This window comes from Trachinotus anak, unplaced genomic scaffold, assembly GCF_046630095.1.
Source record: "Trachinotus anak isolate AG129_WGS33_773 ecotype Australia unplaced genomic scaffold, CSIRO_AGI_Tana_v1 ptg000008l, whole genome shotgun sequence".
In the NCBI taxonomy this organism is placed as follows: Eukaryota; Metazoa; Chordata; class Actinopteri; order Carangiformes; family Carangidae; genus Trachinotus; species Trachinotus anak.
Genome location: NW_027273859.1, coordinates 7,861,965 through 7,888,786, shown reverse-complemented (window position 1 = coordinate 7,888,786; position 26,822 = coordinate 7,861,965). Strand labels below are relative to the sequence as shown.

Here is a 26,822-nt window from a genome sequence, read left to right as displayed (position 1 = left end):
TAGAAACACATCTATATCAGCAAGTTTTAAAAAAAGATATAAATGTGTGTTCTGAATCTGTGAGCCTCAGATTCTCTGGCAGGCTATTCTATAATTTTGGATGCTGCCCCAAAAGGCCTGGTACCCCCTTGTTATTAATCTGGAATTTGGAACGGTGAGTAGAGACCTGCCAGACAACATCAGGCTGCCCACAGGCTCATAAGTACAAATTGCATTCAGTGATCATTTCTGTCTAGTGAGTGTAAAACCGTTAACATCTGATCAACAAATAAAGAAATCAACCAGTTTTCTTGTCATTTACCCTGATGTGTTTGTTGCTGCAGTCCCTAAGCAAAGGATTGGGAAGACCACTACTGTGCTTCCTCCAGGTCTGATAGACTTCCAGCACCACGGCAGTCAACCCTCGAGGCCACTCCTTCATGAACTTCTGACCCACAGCTTTCAGATAGCGCATCATCAGGTCCAGTATACCACCATTGGTCATATTATTAAGCAGGTAGGTGTGGACATCCTGTTGCTCTACAGAATGGAATACACACTTTCTTAATATTATAGAAACAGCAACATAGCACAATGGTGTATTTTAAAACCACAAAGCTCTACATACCAGATTCCATATATTCAACTGAGTCAACAGGCAAGCAACTCCCATGTAGAGCCTTTATGTCCTCCTTCCCATCACACTGCGTCTCAAGATTACTCAGACTCTCCTCATCATTATCAGGATCAAATTTCTTTAGCCTAAGACGAACAAGCACAATTCGCGCAATTAGCATTTAAATCTCAAGAACTATAACAAGCTGTGTATTTATGCAGATTATCCTAGGTTTAGTGTGAGATACCTGGAGGGTAGATATTTAAAAAGCAGTTCCTGAAAATCAATCTTCTCCTCCTTCTTGCATTTTGTGTTACGAACACGTGCTGAGCGTCGCTTGGCTGTCTCCCCACTATCTTCCATTGCACGTTTCCTTTTTGGCGCTTTCTTCACTTTATCTGTCAGGGAAACGTCCATTGCTGTAGCTGTAAACAAAATGTAGAATGAAAAAAAAAATTAAATTCTGTAAATGATTTGTTATACAGGCTTATAATTACTTAGCATATGTAGGCAGGCAATCAGTTAATGAACAACTAACCAACAGGGGGAGCAGAAGTGGTGATTTCCACAGTGGTCTGACTGGGGGTAACCTGAGGCTGAATGCCAGGTTGGGGCAGCACTATTTGATCAGAGAGGGACACTGGAGGCAGGGATGAGCTGGGACTGCTACTCAGCACAGTGGTCTGGCCCATACTGACAGGACTGCTAGGCTGTGGGAGGTTCTGGAGGAAGTTTGGGTCACTGTACTCTGACAAGTCAATTCTGCGGCCCAAACTCAGACGTGGTGGTTCACATGTGGTCTGATGTCTGTACATGGCAAGAAGGCTTTCGCCCACATGCTTCCATCTAAGAGAAAAAACCCAAAACAGTTCAACCCTCAGTTGTAAAAGTTAGAAAAGGTTTGCAAAATTTAGCCATGAAAACAATTACTCCAATATCAGTGGAACTCAACTGAGAATTTCAGTACAGTATATGCTGTTTCTGCATTTTCAAGAATTCTAAGAAAATTTTACGTGAGTGTAAACTGGTCTATCCTCAGAAAGGCATAACATACTCTCAAATCTTGACTGTTTGTTTAATTTATTGTCAAAAGTGACAAGCCTACTTAAACTAAACCACCCAAACAGCGGGAAAAAAACAATTCAGAAACACAAGAGCTCAGCACTCACGAGAGGCAGCTGATGGGCTGAATCAGGACAAGGTCTGGTTTTGGTTCACAGTGAGAGAGCGCCTGTCTGCGTTTTCGTATCTCCAGGGCCTCTTCAACAATGGATTTGCGTTCCTCTTCCTCCACTTCCACATAGTGAATAGACATATCGCTGCAAATAGGCCACACCACAGCACAGAGGTCCGTCAGTGATGTGAAAGTACGAAGCCGCAGATACAACAAATTCTAAACGGGCGGAGGAATAAAATGTGAGCTGGCTTCACCATTTCATGAACATCTGCATCGTGTCCCTCTTCAGACAGGGCTGCTCCTCAAAGATTTTCTCCTTCAGCACCAGGCCTTTAGTGTAACAATGATCCTTCTCTAGGGCTTTGGAAATGAAGTACAAACAACCTAGAAAAATGTAGCAGATGACAGTTACTTCTTTTTCGGTACTTGAGCTTTTGTACTGGTAATCACAGTGAGCACAGAGCAAAGAGCTAATGATGATGTATTACATACAGGTGTAGTCACTTAGTGTGTAAAGAATAGTTATGAGGTTGTCAAGGCAGGGCCAGTGATCTGGGTTACAGTGCAATCCCTCCTCAAAGGCATGTCGAGCCAGAGGAATGCGCACCAGTCGCACAGCCACCTGACCAATTTTGTACCACATGTTCACATCAGTAGAGTCCAACATAACAGCCTGAGAAAAGAAGAGAGTAGAAAATATGGTATGAGCATTCACTTCATTAAAAAGATGCATTTAGTTGCAAAAATTGGTGTAAAGCCAAGAATGATAATTAAGTATTAAACTGGCAATGTCTTGCTATTTCACCTCCAGATAAAACTCCATGGCAGTCTCCAGGTCGTCCCGCAATGCAGCCATACTGGCCAGGTTTTTAAAAGTAGAATATTTCAACATCAGTCCAGGATGCTTGAGACCCACTCTCTGATCATCAGAGGGCATTGCCTAAAATATTAGACGACACATCAAATTTGGCACCAACCACAGCGCAATGCAGATTCAACTTAAGCCAAAACAACTGGTCCTCCTCACTGTGTTTAACTGCTCTCGATTACATCCCAGACACACAGTGTTTTGGCTGTTCTGCACAAGCATATCAGCAGAGATTTTTTGAGAACCTTGATGAGACTATATACTGTGTGATATTTTACCTCTTTGAGCAGTGGAGTTTTGAGAAGCTCATGATAGGCCTTACTAGACTCCTCAAACTTGTCATGTTTTTGAAGATCTAAAGCTTTGTGATATAAAGCAAACGCCTCCGCTTCCTGTGGATAAAAATAAAAAAAGATTTAGTGACTGTACAGGACAAAAGGACTGCATCAGTGCCACATATTGCTGATTCATTATGCTCTGTACCTGAGCCTCTTTCGTCTGACTCTTGTTACTTCTCAACGGGTCTTGAGACTCATCTGCAGCTGTCGCAGCAGCATTCAATGCTGCTATGCGAATCTGTAGAGACCAATACAGAAAAAGAGAAAACCTTTTAGCTAGCAGATGTATGAGTGAGGAGGGGAACTAGCAAGAGCAGAACAGTCTGTACAACCAACAAGATGTGTTGATACAAAATAAAAAGCTACCACTCAATGATAAAAATTTTTTTAAAAAAGCATTACCATTTTAATACCAAGAAAGCAGGGCTTCCACTCACGGATTGCAGACTTTGAATGGATCTATAGAAATGTATGGAAACCAAGCAAAGACACATAAACGCGGGTAAGAAACAATTGAGCGAGCAAATGTGACGTTAAAAAAGACATAAAGAGAAAATCATGTTGTTTGTCCCATCACCAGTCACCTACAGAGACCTACCCAGGCTGCTGCCAACTCTCTCATTTACCAAAGCCAGCCGACTGCCTGGTCTCTAAAAGCCTCTCCACTATTCAGTTTGTGGGATGTTGAGTGAGTCTGTCGGGCTGAATTCACCTTAACTCACCAGAGAGAAGAGCAGCGCAGCGTAGTGTTGTCAGCTGTCGAGATGGGCTTCGGACAGATTCGCTAACCTTCCAAAAATCTCAATCAAAACTTGGCCTGGTTAGCTTAGCTCTGCATTGGGACATTGCTGCAGTTTGTCCCGTCCTAGTGTTCAGCTTCACTTGTAAATAATTCAACCACAGCTGTGGGCAGCAGGTGATAAATGTATGTTCCTCACGGTCTCGCAGATTCAACTAGCTAACAGCTCACATTACTGCCTCGGCTAGCTTTTATTAGCTGACCCATTAGATGAGCTAACGTTAGCTACTGTTTCACCGGGTAACCATCACTTGCAGAGCTGGGCGACTGACCTACCGTTCATTCCCGTTTTGACTGCATTTGTAACGTCGTTGTCACTGTAGCATGGCACAAAAATCCCAAAACACTGCGGTCACTAGTGGACATGAAGAACAAAGCAAGTTTGAAACTTCATTTATTCACCATCCTTTGTTGTTGTCAACGTTGGGAGCGTTTGCGTCACAGCAAGACGTTTGCTACCCGCCAAGTAGCAAGGTCGTCACTCATTGGTCAATATACTGTGTGTACTCACGTAACCAATCATATATTATGATGTTGAAAAACAACACTGAAATGTCACTTAGCACAAAGGTAAATGATGTTAAGTTACTAATTATAATAGAATTATTGGAATTATTTAGACAAAATTCTTCTTTAGTTTTAATTTGGCAAATCTGATTTAACAAGTTTTCAATCCGGGCAAAGTATGTGAAATCATTGCTCAAAATACAGACATTGGTGTTTATTGGTGGATATACATAATGTTATGATTATTAAAGTACAAAGGTGATCAAATTAGCAGCCTTTGTGGTCACTATAGGACAGTTTTCACTGTTATTGCCTGTTGTTTCAGCCCAGGCCAATCCAAATCTGATAGGCTGGAAACTATTTTATACCTTTTTAATTTATTTTTAATTTTCAATCATGCAATGACATCTTCTTCAGATACGCTATTTCCACAGCTTGCAATGCACAACAGGCAATATATGTTAGGTTAAATATCTAGTTTATGTAGGTTAAATCAATGAATCATGTAAGTGTTGTACAGTATATAGTCAGTACTTCTGTGCAACTTGCATGGTAAACAGCTGACCACTAGAGGGCAAACTTTAATTATAATAGTGTAAAATGTTTTCTCTGAGATTGAGCTATTTTCACAGGATCTTACAAAATGTTACATCTTTACACCTTTACATACCTTTACATTGACTTCCTGTGGCATTTTACTGGGATTCTTAGATTCTTAGATCATTAATATTCTTTCTGTCAGCAGACAGACAATGCAAAATGGTGCAAAGCACTGTCATCTTTATAAAAGGTGTTTTTTTCCCCTGTCTTCCATCATGCAGTATTTCAAGAGTTACATGACAGTTACATTATGCCTTTGTCAGGACTTATGGTGGCAAATTGTAACAACTTCTGCAGTTTTTAGGAGTAACAGTACACTGTTTTTGTCCTCAGTGACCCTGGCCGTTGCAGTCCCTTGTTGCTTACCGCTTATCCCCGCCTCCTCCATCCCTAGCACTCATTCTTACCCCACCCCATCTTTCCCTTGGCTGAGACTGGCTGGCTGGCACCATTATCAATTCCTTCTGTCAGCATGCTGGAAAAAAATTGCTTACGTCACAGTCATTACTGGCTCTATAAAAGCCAGAGTAATGCAGATTCACTGTGCAGTTAAGCCAGCTACATTCCCAGGCATAGAGCAGCCCGTCTCTGAAGTCATGACTTCCACCGGCTTTGACCCTTACTTCCCCTCTACCTACAAGAGGAGAGTGGTGGTGCGCAGTGCAGGATATGGAGCTGGTGGAGGAATAGGCTCTAGGTCTGCCTACTCCAGCCACGCAGCCCCATTAACTTCCTATGCATCCTCACGCAGAAGTTATCCAACTCATGCCAGAATTACCTCCGGCTACTCCTCTGTGCTTTCTGCTCCAGTGTCTGCAGCTGTCACTGAGCTACGCCTTGACCAAGCAGCCCAGGTCAGCTCTGAGTTCAAAACACTAAGGACCCAGGAGAAGGCTGAGCTGCAGGGCCTCAATGACCGCTTTGCAAGCTTCATTGAGCGGGTCCATGAACTGGAGCAGCAGAACAAGTTACTGGAGACTGAACTTCTGCTGCTCAGGCAGAGGCAGACGGAGCCATCCAACCTAAGGGGTCTGTATGAGCATGAGATCCGCCAGCTCCGTGCTGCTGTAGATGAGGCTCGCCATGAAAAGCAAGCAGCCCAGGATCACAGGGATGAGATGGAGGATGTGCTGAGGGACCTGCAGAAGCGCTATGAGGATGAAGTGCTCTGCAGAGCAGACGCAGAGGGCAGGCTCATGGATGCCAGGAAGGGAGCAGATGAAGCTTCACTGGGCCAGGCTGAGCTTGAGAAAAGAGTTAGGACCCTTCTGGATGAGCTGGACTTCCTGAAGCGCCTCTGTGAGGGTGAGATTGCAGAGCTGCAGGCCCAAATACAGTACAGAGCAGAGGTGTCAGTGGAGATGGAGGTCGCCAAACCTGACCTATCTGCTGCTCTCCGAGACATCCGAGTGCAGTATGAGAAGCTGGCACAACGCAACCTTCAGTCAGCCGAAGAGTGGTTCTGCAACAAGATGAATGTGATGACAGTAGGCACTGCTCGCAACGTTGAGAGTGCAAGAAATGCCAAAGATGAGGCTGGAGAATACCGCCAGCTCCTCAAAGCCAGAACACTGGAGATTGATGCCTGCCGTGAGATGAACCAAGCTCTGGAAAACCAACTACAGGACGTGGAGGCAAAACAGAGTGCTGAGATCTCTGCACTGCAGGTGAGGAACAGAAATACAATAAATACATAGGACTGCAAATATCACTAAAAACACAAAAACTGAAAATGACCAAAAGTGATATGAATATAAATAATGTAAGTGTAATGTGAGTGAATGAACTCTGCATGATCAGTTATTGGAATTTGCATCCTGCCCACAATGTGCCTATAACATGTAACTTTATTTTTTCTATACAGGATACAATAAGTCAACTGGAGGAGGAGTTGAGAGCAAACAAGAATGACATGGCTCGCTACTTGAAAGATTATCAGGATCTCTTGAATGTGAAGATGGCCTTGGATATTGAAATTGCAGCCTACAGGTCAATAGTATGATCAATATAGCTTTGATTCTTTCCTGTGTTTTCATATTGTATGATTTTCAAATGAATGACACTCTCATGAAAAGGTCACTATTTTCTTTTATGTGTGTCTTCTTCCATTAGGAAGCTCCTTGAAGGAGAAGAGAACCGTTTAAATGTAGCAAGTCTGGGGTCTGTCACAGCTTACTCCCAAGCCATGTACACTGCTCCATCTTATGGAAGAACACAATTCTCCATGCAGGCTCCACTGAGCTCTGCAGCACCGTACCTGCTGAGCTCCCGCTTGTACACTTCATTGCTCTCCAAAGAGGAGACAATATCTGCAAGCCAAGCACAGCAGGCAGAGGCCAGCCCCCCTCAAGAAGAGGAGGAGGAGCAGGTGGAAGAGGAAGAGAAGGAGGAAGAGAAGGAAGAGGAGGAGCAGGGGGAAGAGAAGGAGGGGGAGGCTGAGGAAGAGGAGGAGCAGGGAGAAGAAGGGGAGGAAGTAGAGCAGGAGGAGGGAAAACAAGAAGAGGGTGAGGAAGAAGCAGATGGACAAGGTCAGTGTGGTAAATTTGTTTAACTAACTTGTGCATGTGTGCAATTGTAAACTAATGCTAACTTTTATCCCCCCTCACATGACTTCGGAAATGAAGAGGGTGAGGCAGAGGGTGAAGCAAAAGAAGATGAGGAGCAAGTAGGAGATGAGAGCCAACCCCAAGAAGAGGAGGATGCTGGGCAGAAGGAGGAGGAGGGTGATGATGAGGGTGGTGAGAAGGGGGAGGAGAAAGAAGCTGAAAAAGAAGAGGAGGCGGAGGCTGAAGATAAAAATGGAAAACCAACAGATAAAAAAGTTTAAACTTACATGCTTTAAAAACACCTGCGAGCCTGTAGCTAAAGGATCTCCGGTGCTCTTCATACAGAGATGTTTGTCTCAGTCAAACCAAATGAGAATCTCTTGAAATGAGAAGTGTCAGTGAAAATAACCTGTGTGTGATCAATCTGACTGACTTATAGCATGTATGCACATGTATGCACACTGTGCCAGCAAAGAAATTAAACAGCTTAAAAGCTAATCACTTAACTGACAATGACAGGATGTGTCTGGAGTAGAAATTCTGCTTTGTGGAGATGTGTTTGCTAACACCTCTGTGCTTTACTGCCACCGAAACATGCCTGTAATATGACTGTCTGTATGTGCAATACCTAGTTTGAAATGCCTTACTCACTGAGTGCTTTTAGTCCGTGATGTGCTGCACTGAACTCCAATAAAGCCTTGAAGCCTTGACAACCTTGAGCCAGCACCAGGATTTTCATTTGTATTTATTAACAGAAACACTTGCACTGAAGTGTCAAATCAAGTAATATTTAGCACAAATAGACGCATTAGCAGAAAGTGATATTCAATGTCCATGCTTTCACAAACAAGCGAAGAGATTTTTACTTGCTAATTAGCCCGAGGCTCCTTCACTCTTTATAACAACATGTTCTTTTCTTGACAGAATGTTAATGGGGGTTAATGGAAAAAATACATAGATGGCTGCCAGAGAGCTCTTGCTTCTATCCATGTTGATAAATCTGACTGGAAGGGAGGGCTGCGGCAAACAGCAAAGTCAGCAAGTCGAGGTTGTTTTATTATTTTTCAGCAAACGATACCAAGCTAATGAAAAAAAAAAAGTAATGATAAAAGAAATCACTGTATCAGGCAGAATTAAGCTTCACGTTGTCGACATTAGATTTCTCTTGACTTAGCTAAACTGAAGACCAGACTAAAAGAGATGAATTACAGTGGCGATTTTGTCTTTATCTCAAGTCAGCAGGTCGTCTCTGTCCTGATGTGCCTACAGTCTCTGTGTGATCAGTGAGCTGACACTGGTGTTTTTCCTGCTGCCTCACCCTCATCCACATCACTGTCCATAAATCAGGGTGCACTGAAACCTTTATGACTCAGCTAGTCTGCTGCACCAAAGAATCTGGCCAAGCGTCAACTCACGCAGGACAGCAAGAGAGAGAGAGAGGGGGCAATTTCATTATTTCATTAGGGAGAGAAAGAGAGAGATTGAGGACGAATCGGGGGGGGGGGGGGGGGAGAAGTATCTCACTGCACTAAACCTTGGAAGAGGACAGACTGTTTTTTACCCAGCAAAGAGGTGGAGAGACTGGGGGCCTCCTTTAGGCATCTGCAGAGATGCAATCCCTGTAACACAAATGAACACCAAACACACACACACACACACACACACCGTCTTCTCTTCTCACACACACACACAGATTTTTACAAAAACCCACACAGGAGTGGATGTGAAGAAGGAGCTTCTGTTTTATGCATCTGAAGTCCACTTTGAAATATTGCATCATCTAAGCACTGTAATAACTGCACTTTTTGCACATGTGGTACATGTCCTAAACTATAAGCAATGTCCCTCCCCTCCTCCTCCCTGTCCTCCCTGTCCTCCATGTCCTCGGTTTACCCCGCCCTGGGCTAGACTATATTATCCCCCTGCATCCGTGGCTCTCAGCTGCTACAGTAAGACTCGAGCCGGTCCAGCAGAGCACTCAGTTTAATCATTAAAAATTCTACTTTGCAATGAATTTGGCTTCGCTTACACACACCTCTCACCACTCAAAGCGAGAGCAATATTGTAAATGTTTTCTTATTGATTAAAAGTGCACTTGTGATAGATTGTTGGCTTGATTTTACACACAGACTGCCTGCAGAGAGAATGCTGAAGCAGTGATAGAGCTCTTCACAATAAATACTGTAAACCACCTACAGGATATATACTGTAGCTAGATACTCCCTCAGGTGCTCATAGGTATCGCTTGTGTCGCATGCAGTTAGGGGAGGCTTACAGGTCTGTGTGTGTGTCTTTGTGTGTATTAGTGCGTCTCAGGGCACAGTGTAACACAGATCCCCTGAAAGTGTATCAAAAAAAGCTGTATTATTTTTACCACATTTCATCTTTTATTGAGTTTCACCCCCCTGTTTCATCTGTCACATTTGGCCTGTGAACAGAGTGGTATATAAATTTTATAACTTTCTCCCTCTTGTGGGTATACGCTATGTGAAAGGGAGGACGGCCCATCACTGATGCCCACTGAGACCTCCCATATGTGCCAATCCTTTGATGAAAAACAAAGAGCTGAAGGTGCAGCAGGAGACACTGGCAGCAGCTGAGATTCCTGTGAAAAGGTAAAACAAACAAGTGTTGAACAGTCACCCTAAAATAGATACTGTATGATTGTTTTCAATCTAAAAAATTCTGTGTTTGACTCATATTGCCAGGATGAGTATCATAAGTCAATAATACATTTGACTTCATGACTTAAGATAGTAAATCACCACACCTAAATATGACACTTGAATTCCAACTGTTTCAGTTTCATCATTGTCAGAATGGGGGGGGGGGGGGGGGGGGGGGGGGGCTTGGTCACAGAGTCATCAAACATTGTCTACATAAGGAGAAGAATATCAACTTTCCAGTACAACAAATGCATATACTGTTTCAGGAGAATACAGAATACAGAGTACACTGGTTTGTCAGGAATCTAATCTGCAGCTCAGAGTACCAGCAGCACTGCTTGTTATTTGGTTTTGTACTCACCCACATGACAACCTTTAAGTTTATAACCAAGGTGCTGCTGAGGTGAAATGTTGCACTTTAATGTACACAGATGTCAGCACCTAGAAAAGACAGCATATATTTGCATTCATTACTTTTAATGAATACTGGGGGACTGGAATCAAAAACCAGATCTATTGCTGCCCATGTCTTTGAAAAGATGATGCCTTCACTTTGAGGGAAGCACCTGTCGTCCTGATTGTGTTTTTGAAGATGTAGGTGGGGTGTGGACACTCCTCTCGGACTGCTCAGGCTGTGGTCCAGACTGCAGACTGGGTGGTCACGCTGCAGTCTGCCCGTTTGGTTGTCACACAGCCACGCTTTGTCTCCACAAAGAAAAGGAAGTCTCAGATAAGAGTTGTGGCTCCCTCTGCTGATCTCAGAGAACCACCTAATTAAAAGCCTTGGTGGAACGAGGCATGGGCCTGGCAGCCAGCAGACAGCAGACTATTTCATTTAAAGATGTGGCACTCTCACTCTAAAAATAGAGACTTGCTTCTCTTGGTGTACATTCCCACTACAGTGCTACAAAGGATGCTTCACTGAGTCAGATGTAGACAGATGGGAAAGCCTCGAGGCACATTCTTTGTCATGTATCACAACCTTGACATTAGATGTTAGACTTGTGGGTGTTAATGTGCTAACCCCAACCTACCTGCAGAAGACTCATTCTGTGATCACATGCATTAACACTATATATGTCCCGCTGTCTTTACTTCTTCAGGCTGGGCTGCAAGTGAAACCCTTCTGTGCAAAATAACACTGTTTATCTGACCAGTACATCAGAAGATAGATCACAAGCAGAGTGAATGTACAGAAATTCATGTAGGTGTCAAAAAAAAGTACAGAAAAATATCGACAGTTTGCATCATTATACACAGTGACCATGGCGACGCAGCAAGAGCTAGAAAACACATCTTTTATTTAAGATTCTGTAGAAGTAGAAAAGTTTCAATATGACTTCCAGCACCAAAAGTCAACTGCAAATCAACTTCTGCCCCAGGAGGCTAAGTCCTTGTGCACAGATAGTGCATTGATCTATCTGCATGGCTTTGCAGGACCGGGCTATTACCTGATTCTGCTGCCAGACAGCCAGGTGGATGCTGAGGCCCAATTTGCTTCTGGCGTCATGTGGTCCTGGCAGTGGACCCATAAATCCATTAGACCTTTTGTCTGCTTTTGTCTCAGGAACCGAACACCTCGGTGGGGGCCATGACCATAGCCCTACCACTCCGAAGTCTCATTGCAGTTCCCCACATCATAGAAGTCACGGTTCACCGAGTTCATTAATGTCAGCGACTGAATAACAGTGGAGTCAGGTCAGGTCAAGCTTTTTTCATATGGTACATTTCATACATATGGATGCTCAGTGTACTTCATCTTCGTGTGCAGCCAATGAAAATAACACACACACACAGAAGCACACGCACTCAAGCATGTATGCCCACAAACACTCTAGAGTGTAGGAAGCTGTTATTTCAATTGCCTGAAATGCTAAATGTTCATTCATAGCGCGTTTGATATGACACGCTGAGAGACCCTCAGGCAAAGTAAACAGAGAGGATCTTCTTGTTGGACAAAAACAATTGTGTTTTTCTGTGTGTTTTTTTTTTGGTTCAACTATTCTGACACATGTGCACCTTTATCTCATACAGCTGCACAAAAGAGTTTTCTTTTTTTTTTTCTTTTTTTTTTTTTTCGCTTTTACTAAAATACTACCTAGTTGGGGAGTTTTAATTGAAGGATGTCTGATATGACACAACACAATCTCACCTAAATTAGAAGATAATGGGAGTGTGGATTTTGTGTGAAGACTCAGCCACAGCTGTCACACACTGATGAAAGGCATGCGCCCACACACAAAGACCCAGCCCACCACTATGTGAATTTACTGATTTCGCTTTAAAGGCTCCGTTGGAGGGAAGAGGTGATTAAGCTATAGCCGCAGACATTAAAAATACTATGCCACAACAGAATGTAACACACCAGTCTACTGTTTGCAATAGCACAAAGCAGTCAGGTGATGGCAATATTGTATTCCTTTTTGCAGATTTGATTGTTTTTAACTTTTAATAGCCTGAGAGCAGCTCTTCACATTTAACAGGAATTGTGAGTCATTTGCCAAAGGTATGAGGAAAATCAGAGGCAAGCACCTACAGCTCAGCTCAGAGATCGGTCGCAGTAATCATGTGAAACAGCTCAAGTCACAACCTTAGAAATTGTGCATGTAGCTTCAAATACAGCTCTGGTTCCTGATTTTCAGTATGAGATCAGTCAGTGTGTTTCAATCCCTTAGCAGCATAGTGTGCTTGAAACATGGAGAGGTGGGAGGAGTGGAGAGAGGGGGGGGCTTGATTTATGCTTCTGTGTAACTGTTTTTGTAGCAGGAGTTTCAAAATGTCATCTGAAGGCACATGTTTGATAATAGTTCTGGCCGGTAACAAACATCTCACAGTGCTGTTTTGCAGTCTCCATGTTCAATAGTTGTCTTTTGCAATGTAATAAGACTCAGTGATGGCTTTCAGTCACACTGTGTTGTGTTGTGCTAGTACTAATTCACAACAAGCTGCGTTTAAAGCAGCCACATCACAATAGGTGGAAAAAAAACTGACATCATCCTGTCAAAGAGAACAACAAAAGCATTGGATGGCTGAACATTATTGACAGCACCATTTGGCTGACCACGCACACACACACACACACACACACATACACACACACACATGATGGGCAAACACAAACAAAAGGCTAAGTGGGCTACCAGGTGTTAGCCAGCAGCTGTAAATTACTTCGCTGGGCTGGGAAGGAGGGTAGTGAGCTGTATTTGTGATATACTGACCATGATGAAACCACATTAAAATTAAAGCCAACAGCCTCACTGATGGATTTCAGCACAACTGTTTTACCCATACTTATGCTTTTCTAAACAGTCATTTGTGCTGCTTGTATGAAATGGTTCACACAGCCAAATATATCCTTATTTGAGGATATAAACATGTCCCGGGTCTAGTCACTCAGAATACAGTGGGTCTCCTTTAATTCAGTCAGTGTGAGCAGCAGCAAGGAGCTTGCAATTCAATTTCATTTTAAATTAAAAACAATAACCTGGTGATAATTTATTTATGACACATGAGTGATTTATAACTCGGGTTTAGATTAATTATTCTCCTCTAGATCGTCAGATGTGCGTGTCAGTAGTTCTGAGACTGAGGTGAACACCATCAGGAGTGCTTGAAGCACAACCACAGATAGTTCAGTCGCTGTAATTTCTCTAAATTCAATTTTAGCTCATTTGAGGATTTATGAGGAATTGTTACAGGTATCGATTGACCGGCGTCTAGAGCCGAGTAGTTTCTCGGGCAAGGTTCCTGGAGACAAACCCTTGATGAAGTGAGTGTCTGAGCCGTAATTTGCTGGATGTGTGTGGTTGTTGTTGTTGTTGTTGTGTGTGTGTGTGTGTGTGTGTGTGTGTAGTTTGGGCAGCCCGTGGTTCACGCCTATCCCCCTCTCCCCTCGCTGCCGTGTTTCCCCTCCCCTCCCCTCCCCGTTCAGTCATGATGGCGGAACTCGAGACTTCGGTATGAGCAGGAGTGCACCGCCCGTCCTCGTTAGCAACTGTACATAGTTATTTATTTATTCAGCCAGCTTTACATCCAGCCCCGCAATGACCCGTTGGATTCCCACCAAAAAAGAGAAGTACGGAGTCGGTAAGTTTCTACATTTATCTACGTGCGTTTTGCTGGGGGAAAGCTCGCCGAGTGAACTCCCAGCAACTCCAGCGACAACTTCAAAGGAAGAGGGACTCTGGAAGTTTGGAAGTTCGGGAAGAAGTTATTGGCGACTTTGTTGTTGTTGTTGTTGGTCCATGGCGGATTTCTTATTCCAGGCAACTTGATATTTACTACCCTGCGTGTTGTCCCAGGGACTCCAGATATTTGGTTGTAATGAGAAAAAAAATTGCTTTTATAGCTGTCCGTTATAGGTGGTGAGGAAAAATGGAAAAAAGGCAATAATTCAATGAGCATACCAGCCACTGCTGTACTCAATCTATCTGAGCTGACTTCTTGTAGTTACAGTGAACTTTAATGAATCCTCTCTTTGCTGGAAGGCCCCTTAAAGCCCCCTTAAGGACTCCTGTAGGGCCCCACATGGGAGCCAGTGCTGTGACTGTACTGTATTTGAGATAAGAGAATTTAATTTGCATAGACATTGGGAAGACAAGTGGTATTTGGCCGAGCTTACATAGGACTTCCTTGTATCAGTGTAATGAACTCTGACTATTAAGCACATTTAAACATATTTCTGTGTTCCACACAACTTAGTAGTTCAGCCTTATTTGTGTTTTTTTTAAATTATTTTTTTAGTTTTATTTTGACTCCAATGGTTTGTAAAAAAGGTGTGGCCCTGTCACCTGTATGTATGTGTGGGTTTGTGGGCCTGCGTACTAGTGTGCATGCATGTTCATGCTATCAGGTAGACCTCCACACCCTCAAAGCAAATCAGCACAACCCCCGGCTCAATCCCTGTCTGGTTTACTGACTTTATGACTTTATAGGCAGCACAGGTTAGTTGGTCATTGGTTACCATTCTGACTCACCTCTAAGACTGTGCTTAAAGATACAGACACTTGTGCAGACAGTGTTTCCTGGTGTGCAGCAGATGTGTTAACACATGAAGAAAACCCTGCATGCAGGGATAGTGAATACACCTAGTGTGTATTTTTTTCTGGTGTGGGTGTGAATCAGAGCCCAGGACTGAAAATACCTCGCCACTGCTGGATCCTCTCACCAGCTTTATCTGAGGTTTTAAAGACAGTGTTGTGTGCTCTGTTGCTGTTGCGACTACAAAACATTTTTAAACCCACAATTTAGGTAGACAGGTAGTAGTCTGCAGCACAAACACTTGGTCATGTATGACCTTGTTTCAACAGCTGATATTGACGAATTCTTTTGTGTTAATCCTTTTGGTTCCCAGTATGGCGTACAAAAATGTTGCTCTGCATGATTCTGTAGACGGTGCTGTTCTCCTGACATTCGCATCAGAGACAGGGCAGGAGTCACTAACACTGTACTTAATCCCTAAAATACCAACCGGCCCTGTACAAGGTCTTACATTTTTAATCCGATTAGGCTGCGCTCGAATACAGGCAACTACATTCTGGGATGAAAGATGAGATCGCAAGGTTTCTGATAATATCAGTTATATCATGCTAGCTAACAGGGAAATATGGATAATATGGGGCTTAAGATATCACTATCTTTTATGGTGAATTTGTAACACCATAATAACAGGATAGCGTCCTAATTTTCACATTCCGAAGAGAAGCACTGCACTAGAGGCTAAAACGAAGCACTGAAATCATCAGGTGAAGAACATGTGCATCTCTGTTTTTACATGATTTGCATCTATAATGGCATCCCGTGGCTTTATTAGATTCCAAGGCAAGGTCTCTTTAATGAGGAGTAAATGTTTACATGAATTATAACAAACCACCAAGATAAAGCTGCTCATTTGTATTGACAGCTTGCATGAACAAGATTACACATCTATGGCCTACAGATGCCCTCACTGATTTACAGTAATTTGAGAAGTTGAAGGGGAGGTTGGATTTGACACATCAAGTGTGTTTAGAGGTGTTGGGGAGTACTACTGCATTAAAAGTTTTATGAAGCCTGAAGCGTGTGGCAGCCGAAGGGGCTCAGCGAAGTCTAATAAATCATCCCAAACGCTGTGGCTTCAGTCAGTATCAGTTTGGTCTGAAGACTCTAAGTTTGAAAATGAAAAAAATATCTCTTGGGATGTTGAGTTAGAAGCTTACCAGACCTCTGTAGCTCACTCCTCATTGAAAGCTCCGGGTCCACAAGCCACTAGCATTATGGGTAACGTAGGCGAAACTAGGTTTTGACAAGAAAGAAAACTGTGTGGAATAAAAAAAGATGGTATATCTGGCTGCATCATGTTTGATCCTCTTTTCAAAACCTGTCTATTGTGAGTCTGACAATGTTATGGGAGTGCAGTGCTAAATAGTGTGGAGTGGTCTTTTAGTAGCCCCCCCCCCCCCCCCCCCCCCCCCCCCCAAAAAAAAGACATTATAAAAGCACATCTGCTTCTTCTCCCTCATCGAATAATAATAAGATATGAACTCTTTGAACATGTAAATATGTTTTAATTTAAAAGTTAAACAGTGATACCTTTAAAAGTTAAACTCCTACTTCACGGACAACATTGTCAGTGTATGTGCACCTGAGGCACATACAACTGTGATGTCATAAATCCTCCTCGTATGTAAACATCGTGAACTCAGATTTAAGGTGAGTGCAAAGAAACTTCCTCCAATCAGCAGATGAATGTGAGAACACACTTCTACTGTCAAACTCTGCACAATAAACCTCAGACATCCAAGTGAAGTCTCAAGAGGCAAAGCACATTTTTGAGTAGAGGGGGACTTTAATATATAATTGTTCTAGTCATTACATTTGATTCACATTCAGCAAACCCTGGAGTTTACTCTTTGTATATATTGTATAATAATATGCTTATTATGATTATAATGCCTTACATTTCTTACAGACAGCACTACTGTCTCCTATTATTACCACGTGTTGTCTTCAGGGAACTGCCTTTCAACCCATTTAAGTCATAAAGACTGACTTGTATGACTTTTATTCACTTTAGGTTGTGTGAACTGGGTTACAAGTGCTCTACCCCATCTTCCTCTTAAATTAAATAGCAAATGCGTTTCCTTAAAATTATGAGCAGCTTAAAGTAGTTTTGTGCAGGTGTCACAGGCTGCGTGGGCATCTTATTATTAAAACAAATCTGAAACTGTTGAGATTTGCAGCCTCCATCGATTGCAATCACTACATCCCTGATTGTTCATCTTGCAATGTCAAACCTGATTGCAGCAGGTGATGTGGAGATTGGAAGTGTTGACCTTGGTCTCAGTTTGATGGACTGGCCAGATGGTCAGTCAGTCCGTGACTTTTAAAACTTAATTTCAGAATAATTATTTAAGAACCTGGAGGAAGGCATTTGTGTTTTTTCTCCCTCAGATAACACAGATGGAATTTTCTTTCTGTTGAATGTTGCAGCAGGAATATTTACCAGAGTTAAAAGATGAGCCAACGCTAGTCTAATTTTGTCCCTTTTTGCACTACTAGTTTGGGACTTTCTGATTTATGGATAACCTATAAGGGCTTATCATCTGGAGCCTAGTTTTAAGAGCTACAGATCGTTCTGGCTGTCTAGACAGTAGATGGGAGGTGAAAGGCTTTTCTACTGAGGTCTTTATGTTTTGAAATGTCCTGCCTGAAGAGATTTGGCTCAAAAACAAGCTTTAATAGACCTGCTTTTACCTAATGACTTTTTGTAGAGAAACTGTACCGTCTCTCCCTGCTTTGGAAAAACAAATTTATCTGCTTGAATACGAGCTTTATGAGAAATACATGATACATCGCTGAATGGTGTCTTCCTGACAACATTTACAAATTCATAAGATAAATCTGCTTCTATTTAATATCTGTGTCCATTTGGTTTGAAGTAAACATTTTTCAATTGTGATTACTTTTATTTTTGAATAGCTTAGTTTGTAAAATGCTTTGCTTTCAAGCACTTCTATAATGAAGGTGAAGATTGTTTTTTTTCCTTATGTCAGATTCTCTGTGTGGAGCATGGCGTACTGCCTTTATTATTCCACTTCTTTCATGTATCGGACTGAAGGTTTTTCAGAAGAGCTCAGCGTGCACATATCTCTGTACAATTCCATGTTCAAGTCTTGATTTGTGTATCTTGCATCAATTTTTCAGTGTTTTTTTCCATTTGTTTTATTGATTTGTGTTATCTAAAATGGCCTTAGTTTTGGATATTTGTTTATGTTTTGCTTTTCACACCAGGCCAGTCATGAGAACAATAGGCTCTGGTTGCATTGTGTTAACTTTGATGAGCTGCCAGCAGCTGCTCAAACTGTTCAGCCCTGCTGTTCTTAAATTGTTGGCTAATCCACTTCTATGATAAATCATTTAGAGTGAATTAGGCTGACTTTGATTTAACATTAGTATGCACATTAACTTGAACCTGAGCAGATAGAGGTTTTATTGGAATTTACAGCAGCAGCTACAGCCTCAGTATTTCAAGTTTAAGAGGAAGATGTGCGTCCCGGAGTCAGAACAGATGAGCTGTGCTGCCAAGGCCCAGACTGCTGACTTAAGTTGAGACAGTGTGGCATCACAACACGCTCAACTGGGTGCCTGCCATTGGCATCTTGCCATGCTGTTGCCAAGCCTGGACACTGTGTCAAGTTGGTGAATGGACCATTGTCACTCCCGGCATGACCAGAGGCAGATGTCATTTCTTCAGTGCACGTTTCATTGGATATTGTTCGGGCTGCACAAATAATTTCCTGGTGAAAACAAATACTCTTTTCAAAGAGCATTCACACCATGTCAGTGACTTCTTTTTAAATAAAACAACACTGAATGTGGTGTTTGAGGACTGAACTTTCTGCTCATGTTAATGTAGGTTGTGTTTTCAGAAGTGATGACCACCATGTAAGGAAAATCATGTTTTCACTTCAGGGGGAAAAAAAGTAAGAAAAACATCATTTGTATTGCAGAGGCTTTGGTATTTGTTTTCCTTGAGGAATCTCACAGTAAGTTGTCGTTCACAGAAACCTGTGCAGGTGAAGCCAACAACATAGCCAGCATGGGTCTAACCTAGTATTTTACAAAACACAGTCTCAGAGTAAAATCTGATTCCCTGTGTTGATGTATGTTTGTGCAAATTTCTTCAATGGAAAGTTAGAAAAATCTGTCAGTGAGGAAGAAGTCGTGGAGAGAAAAGGGTAGTCACATTCACTGTTTTTTCAAATTTTGGTATTCAGACTGAGGTGTGATAAGCTGAGCCAGTTGAAGCGTGCTCTGAAATCTGGCCTCCAGCAACAAGCATTATCCCCATGCAAGTCAGGGCAGAGCTCTGCTCATGCTTCCTCTATCTCACTATGAGAATGAGTGGCTCTGCACTATTGCAGCTCCCTCAAGTCATGACAAAGACCTTTGCTACAGTATTGTTAGGCAAGGTTTGTCTTTTGCAACGTCTGTCTGGTTTTGCGTGTGCACCTGTGTGATCCGCCCCATACGTGCTCTGGTTGGAGAGTTAAAAAGGAAAAGACAGGATCGCCTCCAGTAAAGCTGTTAGGTTAATAAACTGAATGTTGGGAGGGGCAAGGCTCACAGGGGAGCCTTTCAGCAGAGAGGAAAGTGTGTGACCAAAGGCCACATTGGTATGATGATGTCAGAACTACAGAGAGTGTGATACCATCGCCTTTTAAGCTTTGCCTCTCACTGTTGACACTGACGATACCTGCTCCAGAACAGTCCATTTGCTGAAACATTAAACACAGCCTGGGGGCTTCCATTTCAATTAAGAATCATCAAAATGCTTTAGAGGTTTGAGTCACACAGTCTTCCTGCACAGCTCACAGTCTGCTGTGAGAAAGAGCACTGAGATGAGAAATATATCAGAGATCAAGATCCTCTATGCCTGCGAGTCCAAGTTCTGTGACAAGGCGGGCGAATTGGTTTCCTTTTCCTGGGAGAGATGGGAAACCTCTGATCCAAAACTTTTTAAAAACACACTTTCTCCTATGTGTTAGGAGTTATTGAAAAGGGATTTGGGGTTTTTCTTAATCCACTGGACCTTGAGGAGGAAGAAAACTTGTCAGTCAAACTGTCGGCCGAAGGCTTTTCTCTGTTAATAGTAGTTACTGGATGTTGTGTGTTTTTCTCATAATGAGATAGTCCTGCTTTTTACCTCAGCAATCTACAATTATGATCCCAGTGGTGAGCAGGAGCTGTGTCTCCAGGTGGGGGACACCGTGCACATACTTGAGAAATTTGAAGGTGAGTGAAGCTGAACACACAACACGCCCCGACACATCCCTTTTTTTCCCCCCTTTTTCTCTGCAAGCTGACTCAGGGACTTACATTAAATGTTGAATTAGCTGCGATCAATATGCAATACATAATAATGTAAATGAGTCCACCACATTGTCCTCCTGACAGGTTGCACTGTCATCACTCCTACCTTGTGCACTACCTCTCTCTCACTGTTATACGTTTCTCTATTAATTTATATCTACTCAGGCTGGTACAGGGGCTACACGCTACGCAAGAAATCACACAAGGTAAGGGCTTAATTAGTGCTCTGTTATCTTATAACCAGTGCTGTAATTTCTGTATATATATGCTGATAGTGCCTCTTTGTTTCCTCAGGGCATTTTCCCAGCTTCCTACATCCACTTAAAAGAGGCTACAGTTGAGGGAACAGGGTGAGATCACATATCAGTAAACATATCATATTGATGATAATCCACTTTGCTTTTGATTTGCTGTCCTGCCTTGTCATTTGCCAATAACATAGCAGTGTACTTGTAATTATCATAAGTGAGGATTCAGTAATGCTTTACTTGGCTGTGTAGGGAAACCATCCAACTATTTATCATGTATAGAAATGCACTTGTTTGTCCAAAATATATGACATGATCAGTGAGTGATGAGCCACTTCTTCAGTATCTTATTATTCTCTTCTTGTGGCTGGTAGCCATCAGGAAATAATTATTCCAGCAGATTTACCCCTGGTGCAGGAGCTTGGAGCAACTCTGAGGGAATGGGCACAGATATGGCACAAGCTCTTCGTGGTATGTGTAGATTGCCTTTCTCTTATCACCCTCTCTGTTTCTAGTACACTCAGTCTTGTTCTCCTCCCTGATTCTCACAGCTTTTACTCAGTTGTGTTTTGTTTGATTCCTCTGATGGTTGTGTTACTATAAGTATGTTCCTGTTTATCTGACAGGTGAACAAGACAATCCTGTTCAGGAGTGTTCAGCAGATGGCCTACAGCCTCATCGAATATCGATCTCAGATAGTGTCAGGAACGCTGCCCAAGGATGACCTTGTTGAGCTGAAAAAGAAAGTCACAGCAAAGATTGATTATGGAAACCGGTATGAGTCCTGCTGCCTTATCATACTGTAATGAAATGCCTGCCGACATAAACACCATTGTAAAGTTTTATATGCTTGAGTCACGGCTCTGAGATAGTCTCTGTAAACTCATCTGATACTGTCTCATCCTCTGTGCTGCCCAGGATTCTGGGCTTGGACCTGGTGGTGCGAGATGAAGCAGGAAACACGCTGGATCCTGACTGGACCAGTACGGTCAGTCTGTTCCGGGCACACGAGACCGCATCCCGCAGTGTTGATGACAGGATACAAGAAGAGAAGGCATGACTCTGAATTGTTGATGCTATCAGTTGCTGCATAGCACTCCCTAGTACCTGTCCATTTCAATTAATATCCATTTCCACGCACTGCCTGGGGCCTTGTTTTCATGCAGACGAGGCTACAAAACCTGGAAATGAGGCGTCAGACCCTGTTCAGCACGGTGCACACCTACAGCCTGCTCATGAACCTGAAGAACTTTGTGTGCAACATTGGAGAAGATGCGGAGCTGCTCATGTCTCTGTATGACCCTGACCAGTCTGAATTCATCAGGTTAGTGTCAAGTTGAGGTTATTTGTCAACTTTGGGTCTTTAAATTAAGTTTGAAGTCGTATAAGTCACTGTTATTTGAAAAGCTGCATGGCACAGAATTCCAGTTTTGTACCCAGAAAGCAGAAAATGTTATATGTTATGTAAATATGTTATGTAATGTGGAAACTTTCTTCCAGCATGATACAAAGAAAAGCATAACTCCCTGCAACAAAAAGTATCTCAAATGATGCTAACTATTACCAGAAAATTGTTTTTTAAAAAAATACTTTATTTAAAAAAAAAACACAACTTCTTTTTCTAGTGCTACAACATTTCCTACTGTTCCTTCTTTATCACATTATGGCTCAAGTTGCAAAGTGAAGAATTAAGAATTCTAATTAGTTATACTGTGGGAATGAAGAATGATAATAATGGCTGGAGGTTGTGCATTATTGTCACAAAACAGCTCTGATGTAGCAGCTTCAGCACTGTTTGAAATGAATACTTGAAGCTGGAAGGCTTCTTGTTTCAGGCGTTTATTAGGCTGCTGCTGCTTCTGCTCGCTGGAGTAGAAAAGTCTCTCCTAGTAGAAAACATCTCTGCTCTGAGCTTGATAAAAATGGTGCCAGCAGAAATAATGGAAGTGCTTAAAAGAACCTCCAACACATTTTTAAAACATTGATTACAAGGTAGGTTTTCTGAATGTTAATGGTGTAAAACCTGAAAACTAAAAAACACTCAATCCCCTCAGTTCTAGTGGACCTCTGACCTCACTGGAGGGGGTGAGGGTAAATAAAGGCAGCAGTGACACACAGCAGCCAATTTGAAATCTTACATAAGAAACATGACTAAATAATACCTAGTTAACACTGTTAATGAGGTCTGTGTTCCTCTCAGCCATGACCTGTGTATTTGGCAAGTTATCAGCTAAGATCAATAGACTCTTACATTATTGCTTTTCAAAATATGCAGGAGTTTTTACATTAGTTACTTTTATTTTTCTATTTCTCCTGATGCCTTTGATAACGTGATCTCTAACTGTGATTCTAATTTAAATTCATGCAGTGAGAACTTCCTGGTGCGCTGGGACAGTATGGGGATGCCTAAAGAAATTGAAAAACTCAACAACCTGCCAGCACTATTCACGGTAACTGAATCCCAACACAACGACCGTATTCCCTCTGCTCCGGATTTAAACAATCCAAACGCTGCCTGAAATCGGTGACAAAGAGAACAATTTGTTCCTGGATTGCTCCTAATTTACTGAAAGTTTCACTGAATGGCTCACATTCACGGCACATCTTTGACAATTTGAATACATTTGCCACCATTGTGTTGCCACCGTTTGTGTAATGACACAGGCAGCAGTTCCACCGCAAACAAGTCATTGTGTTAACCTGCATCTTGTGTCACCAGGAATTAGTGGTTCAGAATGTGATCAAACCACATTAATCAAAGCTGAAATTTTATAGTGACACTTCCTCAAAGATAGAAACTGGACTGCTTTGACATGAAAAAGCAGCCAGAAAAATAAACTCACAAAGATGTTTGAAAGGTGACATGTGTGAGGGTTTTACTGCATGCTTTCATCCTGTAATATTTTCCATCTGGTCCGCCGCTCCAGCCCTGTGAATACACATAATGACAGCCCGGTGATGCATACAGTCAGCTGCCTGTTGTATCGACCTTATCACTCAATATCCCATAATAAATCATCTTTGCGTGTCCTTGCATCCAGGACCTGAGCAGCAGTGACTTAATGAGGCAGCGACTCTTCCTGGTGTGTCAGATCATCAGAGTGGGCAGCATGGAGCTCAAAGAGGGCAAGAAACAAACCGGCGGGCTGAGGAGACCGTTTGGTGTGGCCGGTGAGCAGCTTTTTTCAAATGTCCTGATATTTGTTTAAGCAATACAACAGTGAAAAACTGCCACTCCTCTCTTGTGGTGTAGTTGCTGGAATAGTTCAGTCGAGGTGTAAAAATGAAGGATCCATGAGCTGAATGAAATGGGAACACCTGCTTTCTGACCTAGAAAAAGCCTCCGCTCTGCCTTGGCAAAGGAGTCAGTGGAAATTGGTTTAGCAACGGTCTTTTTGTTTTTGGCCAGATGATTAGTGGATTTGATGAGAAATGGTTTCCTCTGGTGTTCGAGCAAATGGACTGAAACCAGAATCAGAAAGAACGTTGAACTCAGAAGTCAAATTATTCTTAGCCAGGAAAAAAAAAATCAGTTTAGAAAAAGAGCTGAGTGGAATGAACGATCCAGAGGCATTTGCAAGCTGGAGATCAAGAACCCTCAATCTGTCTTATTATGCTGGCTGTCTGCTATGCCAGGCAACAGGTGAGTGAGAGCCAATACCTGGCTCGGCTTCTATTTCAAAGTAGAACATACAGTTTCCAGAGTTATAATGAGCAAATTAACTTTTATTAAAACCAGGAAATTCCCCATTTTGCTGTTGTTTTGGAAGAAACTAGAAAACTGCATTACATCTGGAAAATGAGTTTACCCTCAAGTCTGCAGCCGTACTGTGATGCTCCTCATGTCTTTGTCATTGCAGTGATGGACATTACAGATATTGCCCATGGCAAAACAGACGATGAGGACAAACAGCATTTCATCCCCTTTCAGCAGTAAGTCTTTTGATGTTGTCACACTTCTTCAGCTGTTAACAGGCTCAGCTTTGTTTTCTAACTTGACACGATCAAATAATGGAAAAGAAATGGAATAGGATTGGAGTTATATTTGCTTACTGCATTCCATCACATCTTTTTCAAGGATGAATTTCAGCTTTTTCTATGTTGCATTTCAAGGGCAAATATTACAACTTTGTGCAATACTGAGTGCTAGCTTTTCACAAAGACAGGCTTCAAGGCCATGTTTTCATAGCACCTGCACACTGGGGGGATGAGGACAATAATACATTCACAGGGATCCTAGATGGAAGAGCCCCAAAAATATCTTGACTGATTCCTGATGTCTAAACCTAATTTTACCAAGGTTTATCCTCTATATGTCTCTGTGTCACAGTTCATGGTGTCTTCTTGAGGAGGTACAGACAAAAAGGCACATTTTTGAGGGGTGGATTTTTCATCAGGACTCATCAAATGTCTGGATAATTATTTAAAATATTAAATGTGCATTTTTATGACATTTTAATTCTAACTTGAAATAGAAAAGTCTTTTGCATTTTTTTGTCTCGAGGACTGTATACTAATCCAGACTTCAGCAGAGGTTAAAAGTTTCCTGGACATGCCATTTTCTGCCCTTCAGTAAATGCCAGTTGTTTAACCGTTTTCTTTACACAAGACACATTGTACCACAGAAGAACTTGTTAAGCATTGCAGCTTTGACAAATGGATTTGTATTTCATGAACATAGAGTGACTAATTTGCCACTACTAAATCATGAACTGGATAATTACAAATTACGAAAAGTACAAATTACAAAAAAGGTCAAGCTAAATGAATTTTCCAATGAACAATGGAACAGAACATCAATATTTTATTTAACCATTTTTTTTAGTTGGTTAAACTTTTTTAGCTTAACTTTTTTTTCTGAAATGTCATTACAGATCCCAAACAATATGTTATTACCATATTAATCCACATAATGCAACATTTAATTCATACTGCAAAAGGTATTTAGTCATTCAAAACATTAAAGTCATGAGTTACAAGTAAATAACATTAGCAGGTTCATCACTGCCCCTGAAATGAAATGTCTCCTTATTGTTGCTTAAGTCAGTTATCTAAGGAGCTGTGTCATTGAAGCACGGAGACATTTTGTTTCTGTGTTATAGTTCTCATTTAGACTTACAAACAGGAAGTGCAGTTAAATATGCACTACAGGCACTGAATGGTATCCATCAAAACACAGACCATTTCTACAAATTATCTACTATGTTAACCTCTATTCACAGAAACCTCTTGACAGTAACAATAATGTAGAATATAAAAAAACAAAAACAATATAACATTGCTCAGTAAAGTAGATATATTAATACAATAGGTTATTGCAAATCAGGACCTATCATCAAAATGCTTCTGCCTGGCCACAGCTTTTCCTCCGCCTCACATCTGATATTTTTTCTTGCAGTACACCAGCTCCTTTTGCCTCGGTGAAACCTTCACCCACACGTCTCTGCTATGCTACATGCAGACTCTGTCCTCCCTCTGTCTCTGCCTCTGTGTCAACCTCTCCCTCTTACCACTCCACTACAGCACACTTTTGATATATTCCCTTTTGTATGAATGACTGGTTCCTCTTTGATGTTTGCCTCATCCATGTTCACTAACTGTGGTACAGAAAACTCAGTTTCGCCCCATTTAATATAAATTTGACTTGCATGAGTTGCACCTGGAAACAAAAATTGAAAACCCGATAAGCTGCACAAAAACTTGTGGAGTGACATGCAACACTGATGACATTCCTGTCAGCCTCAGATTTTCCTTTATGGTAGTGCTTATTGCAAATACTGCTACTGCTAAGATGGTGAACATGGTAAACATTATACCATAGTCATTTAGCATTTAGCTCAGAGTATAGCCTATCTGTGCCAATAGCATGCCTGTAGACTCACTGCAGGGTTCCCACTCTTTCCTTGAGGTCATTTTCCAGGACTTCTCCAGGACATTTTCAGTGATGATCTAGCTCATATGACAGACAGGAATCATGCCATACACCAATATGTTCCTATCTGTGGAAGTCTGATTTAAAATAAGTGCAGTCTACACTTGGCTGTACTTATCTATTAAATGTTCTCTTACATGCTTCATTAATTATGAAATTATGACAAATGATCGCAAGTACAATTTTCCCTACT

General features: G+C 41.9%; 3 protein-coding genes across 9 annotated transcripts in view; 2 read left to right on the top strand and 1 right to left on the bottom strand.

Moving 5' to 3' along the window:
- Positions 1 to 4,215, bottom strand: part of cabin1 (calcineurin binding protein 1) — a 37,719-nt gene extending 33,504 nt beyond the window's left edge. For 4 of the 5 annotated variants that reach the window (XM_071482257.1, XM_071482259.1, XM_071482260.1 and 1 more), the window contains exons 1-12: positions 4,054 to 4,215; positions 3,381 to 3,437; positions 3,124 to 3,216; positions 2,919 to 3,032; positions 2,578 to 2,712; positions 2,265 to 2,445; positions 2,027 to 2,156; positions 1,765 to 1,914; positions 1,134 to 1,441; positions 843 to 1,020; positions 608 to 741; positions 302 to 519 (exon numbers count right to left, since the gene is read on the bottom strand). In XM_071482257.1, the coding sequence (XP_071338358.1) occupies positions 302 to 519; positions 608 to 741; positions 843 to 1,020; positions 1,134 to 1,441; positions 1,765 to 1,914; positions 2,027 to 2,156; positions 2,265 to 2,445; positions 2,578 to 2,712; positions 2,919 to 3,032; positions 3,124 to 3,216; positions 3,381 to 3,383 (1,644 nt within the window). In that variant the 5' untranslated portion in view covers positions 3,384 to 3,437; positions 4,054 to 4,215. The other variant, XM_071482258.1, reaches the window with a different exon arrangement.
- A 42-nt stretch (positions 4,216 to 4,257) lies between these two features.
- Positions 4,258 to 8,149, top strand: neflb (neurofilament light chain b). Its single transcript, XM_071482262.1, has 5 exons — positions 4,258 to 4,347; positions 5,218 to 6,551; positions 6,749 to 6,873; positions 6,997 to 7,412; positions 7,509 to 8,149. The coding sequence occupies exons 2-5, from the start codon at positions 5,415 to 5,417 to the stop codon at positions 7,709 to 7,711; spliced, it is 1,881 nt and encodes a 626-aa protein (XP_071338363.1). The 5' UTR covers positions 4,258 to 4,347; positions 5,218 to 5,414; the 3' UTR covers positions 7,712 to 8,149.
- Positions 8,150 to 14,024: 5,875 nt separating this feature from the next.
- Positions 14,025 to 26,822, top strand: part of dock5 (dedicator of cytokinesis 5) — a 30,991-nt gene continuing 18,193 nt past the window's right edge. For all 3 annotated transcript variants that reach the window (XM_071482254.1, XM_071482253.1, XM_071482251.1), the window contains exons 1-11: positions 14,025 to 14,182; positions 20,288 to 20,371; positions 20,615 to 20,655; positions 20,744 to 20,799; positions 21,072 to 21,168; positions 21,324 to 21,472; positions 21,616 to 21,751; positions 21,864 to 22,021; positions 23,066 to 23,147; positions 23,739 to 23,868; positions 24,558 to 24,630. In XM_071482254.1, the coding sequence (XP_071338355.1) occupies positions 14,140 to 14,182; positions 20,288 to 20,371; positions 20,615 to 20,655; positions 20,744 to 20,799; positions 21,072 to 21,168; positions 21,324 to 21,472; positions 21,616 to 21,751; positions 21,864 to 22,021; positions 23,066 to 23,147; positions 23,739 to 23,868; positions 24,558 to 24,630 (1,049 nt within the window). In that variant the 5' untranslated portion in view covers positions 14,025 to 14,139. The remainder of the gene's footprint in view (positions 14,183 to 20,287; positions 20,372 to 20,614; positions 20,656 to 20,743; positions 20,800 to 21,071; positions 21,169 to 21,323; positions 21,473 to 21,615; positions 21,752 to 21,863; positions 22,022 to 23,065; positions 23,148 to 23,738; positions 23,869 to 24,557; positions 24,631 to 26,822) is intronic.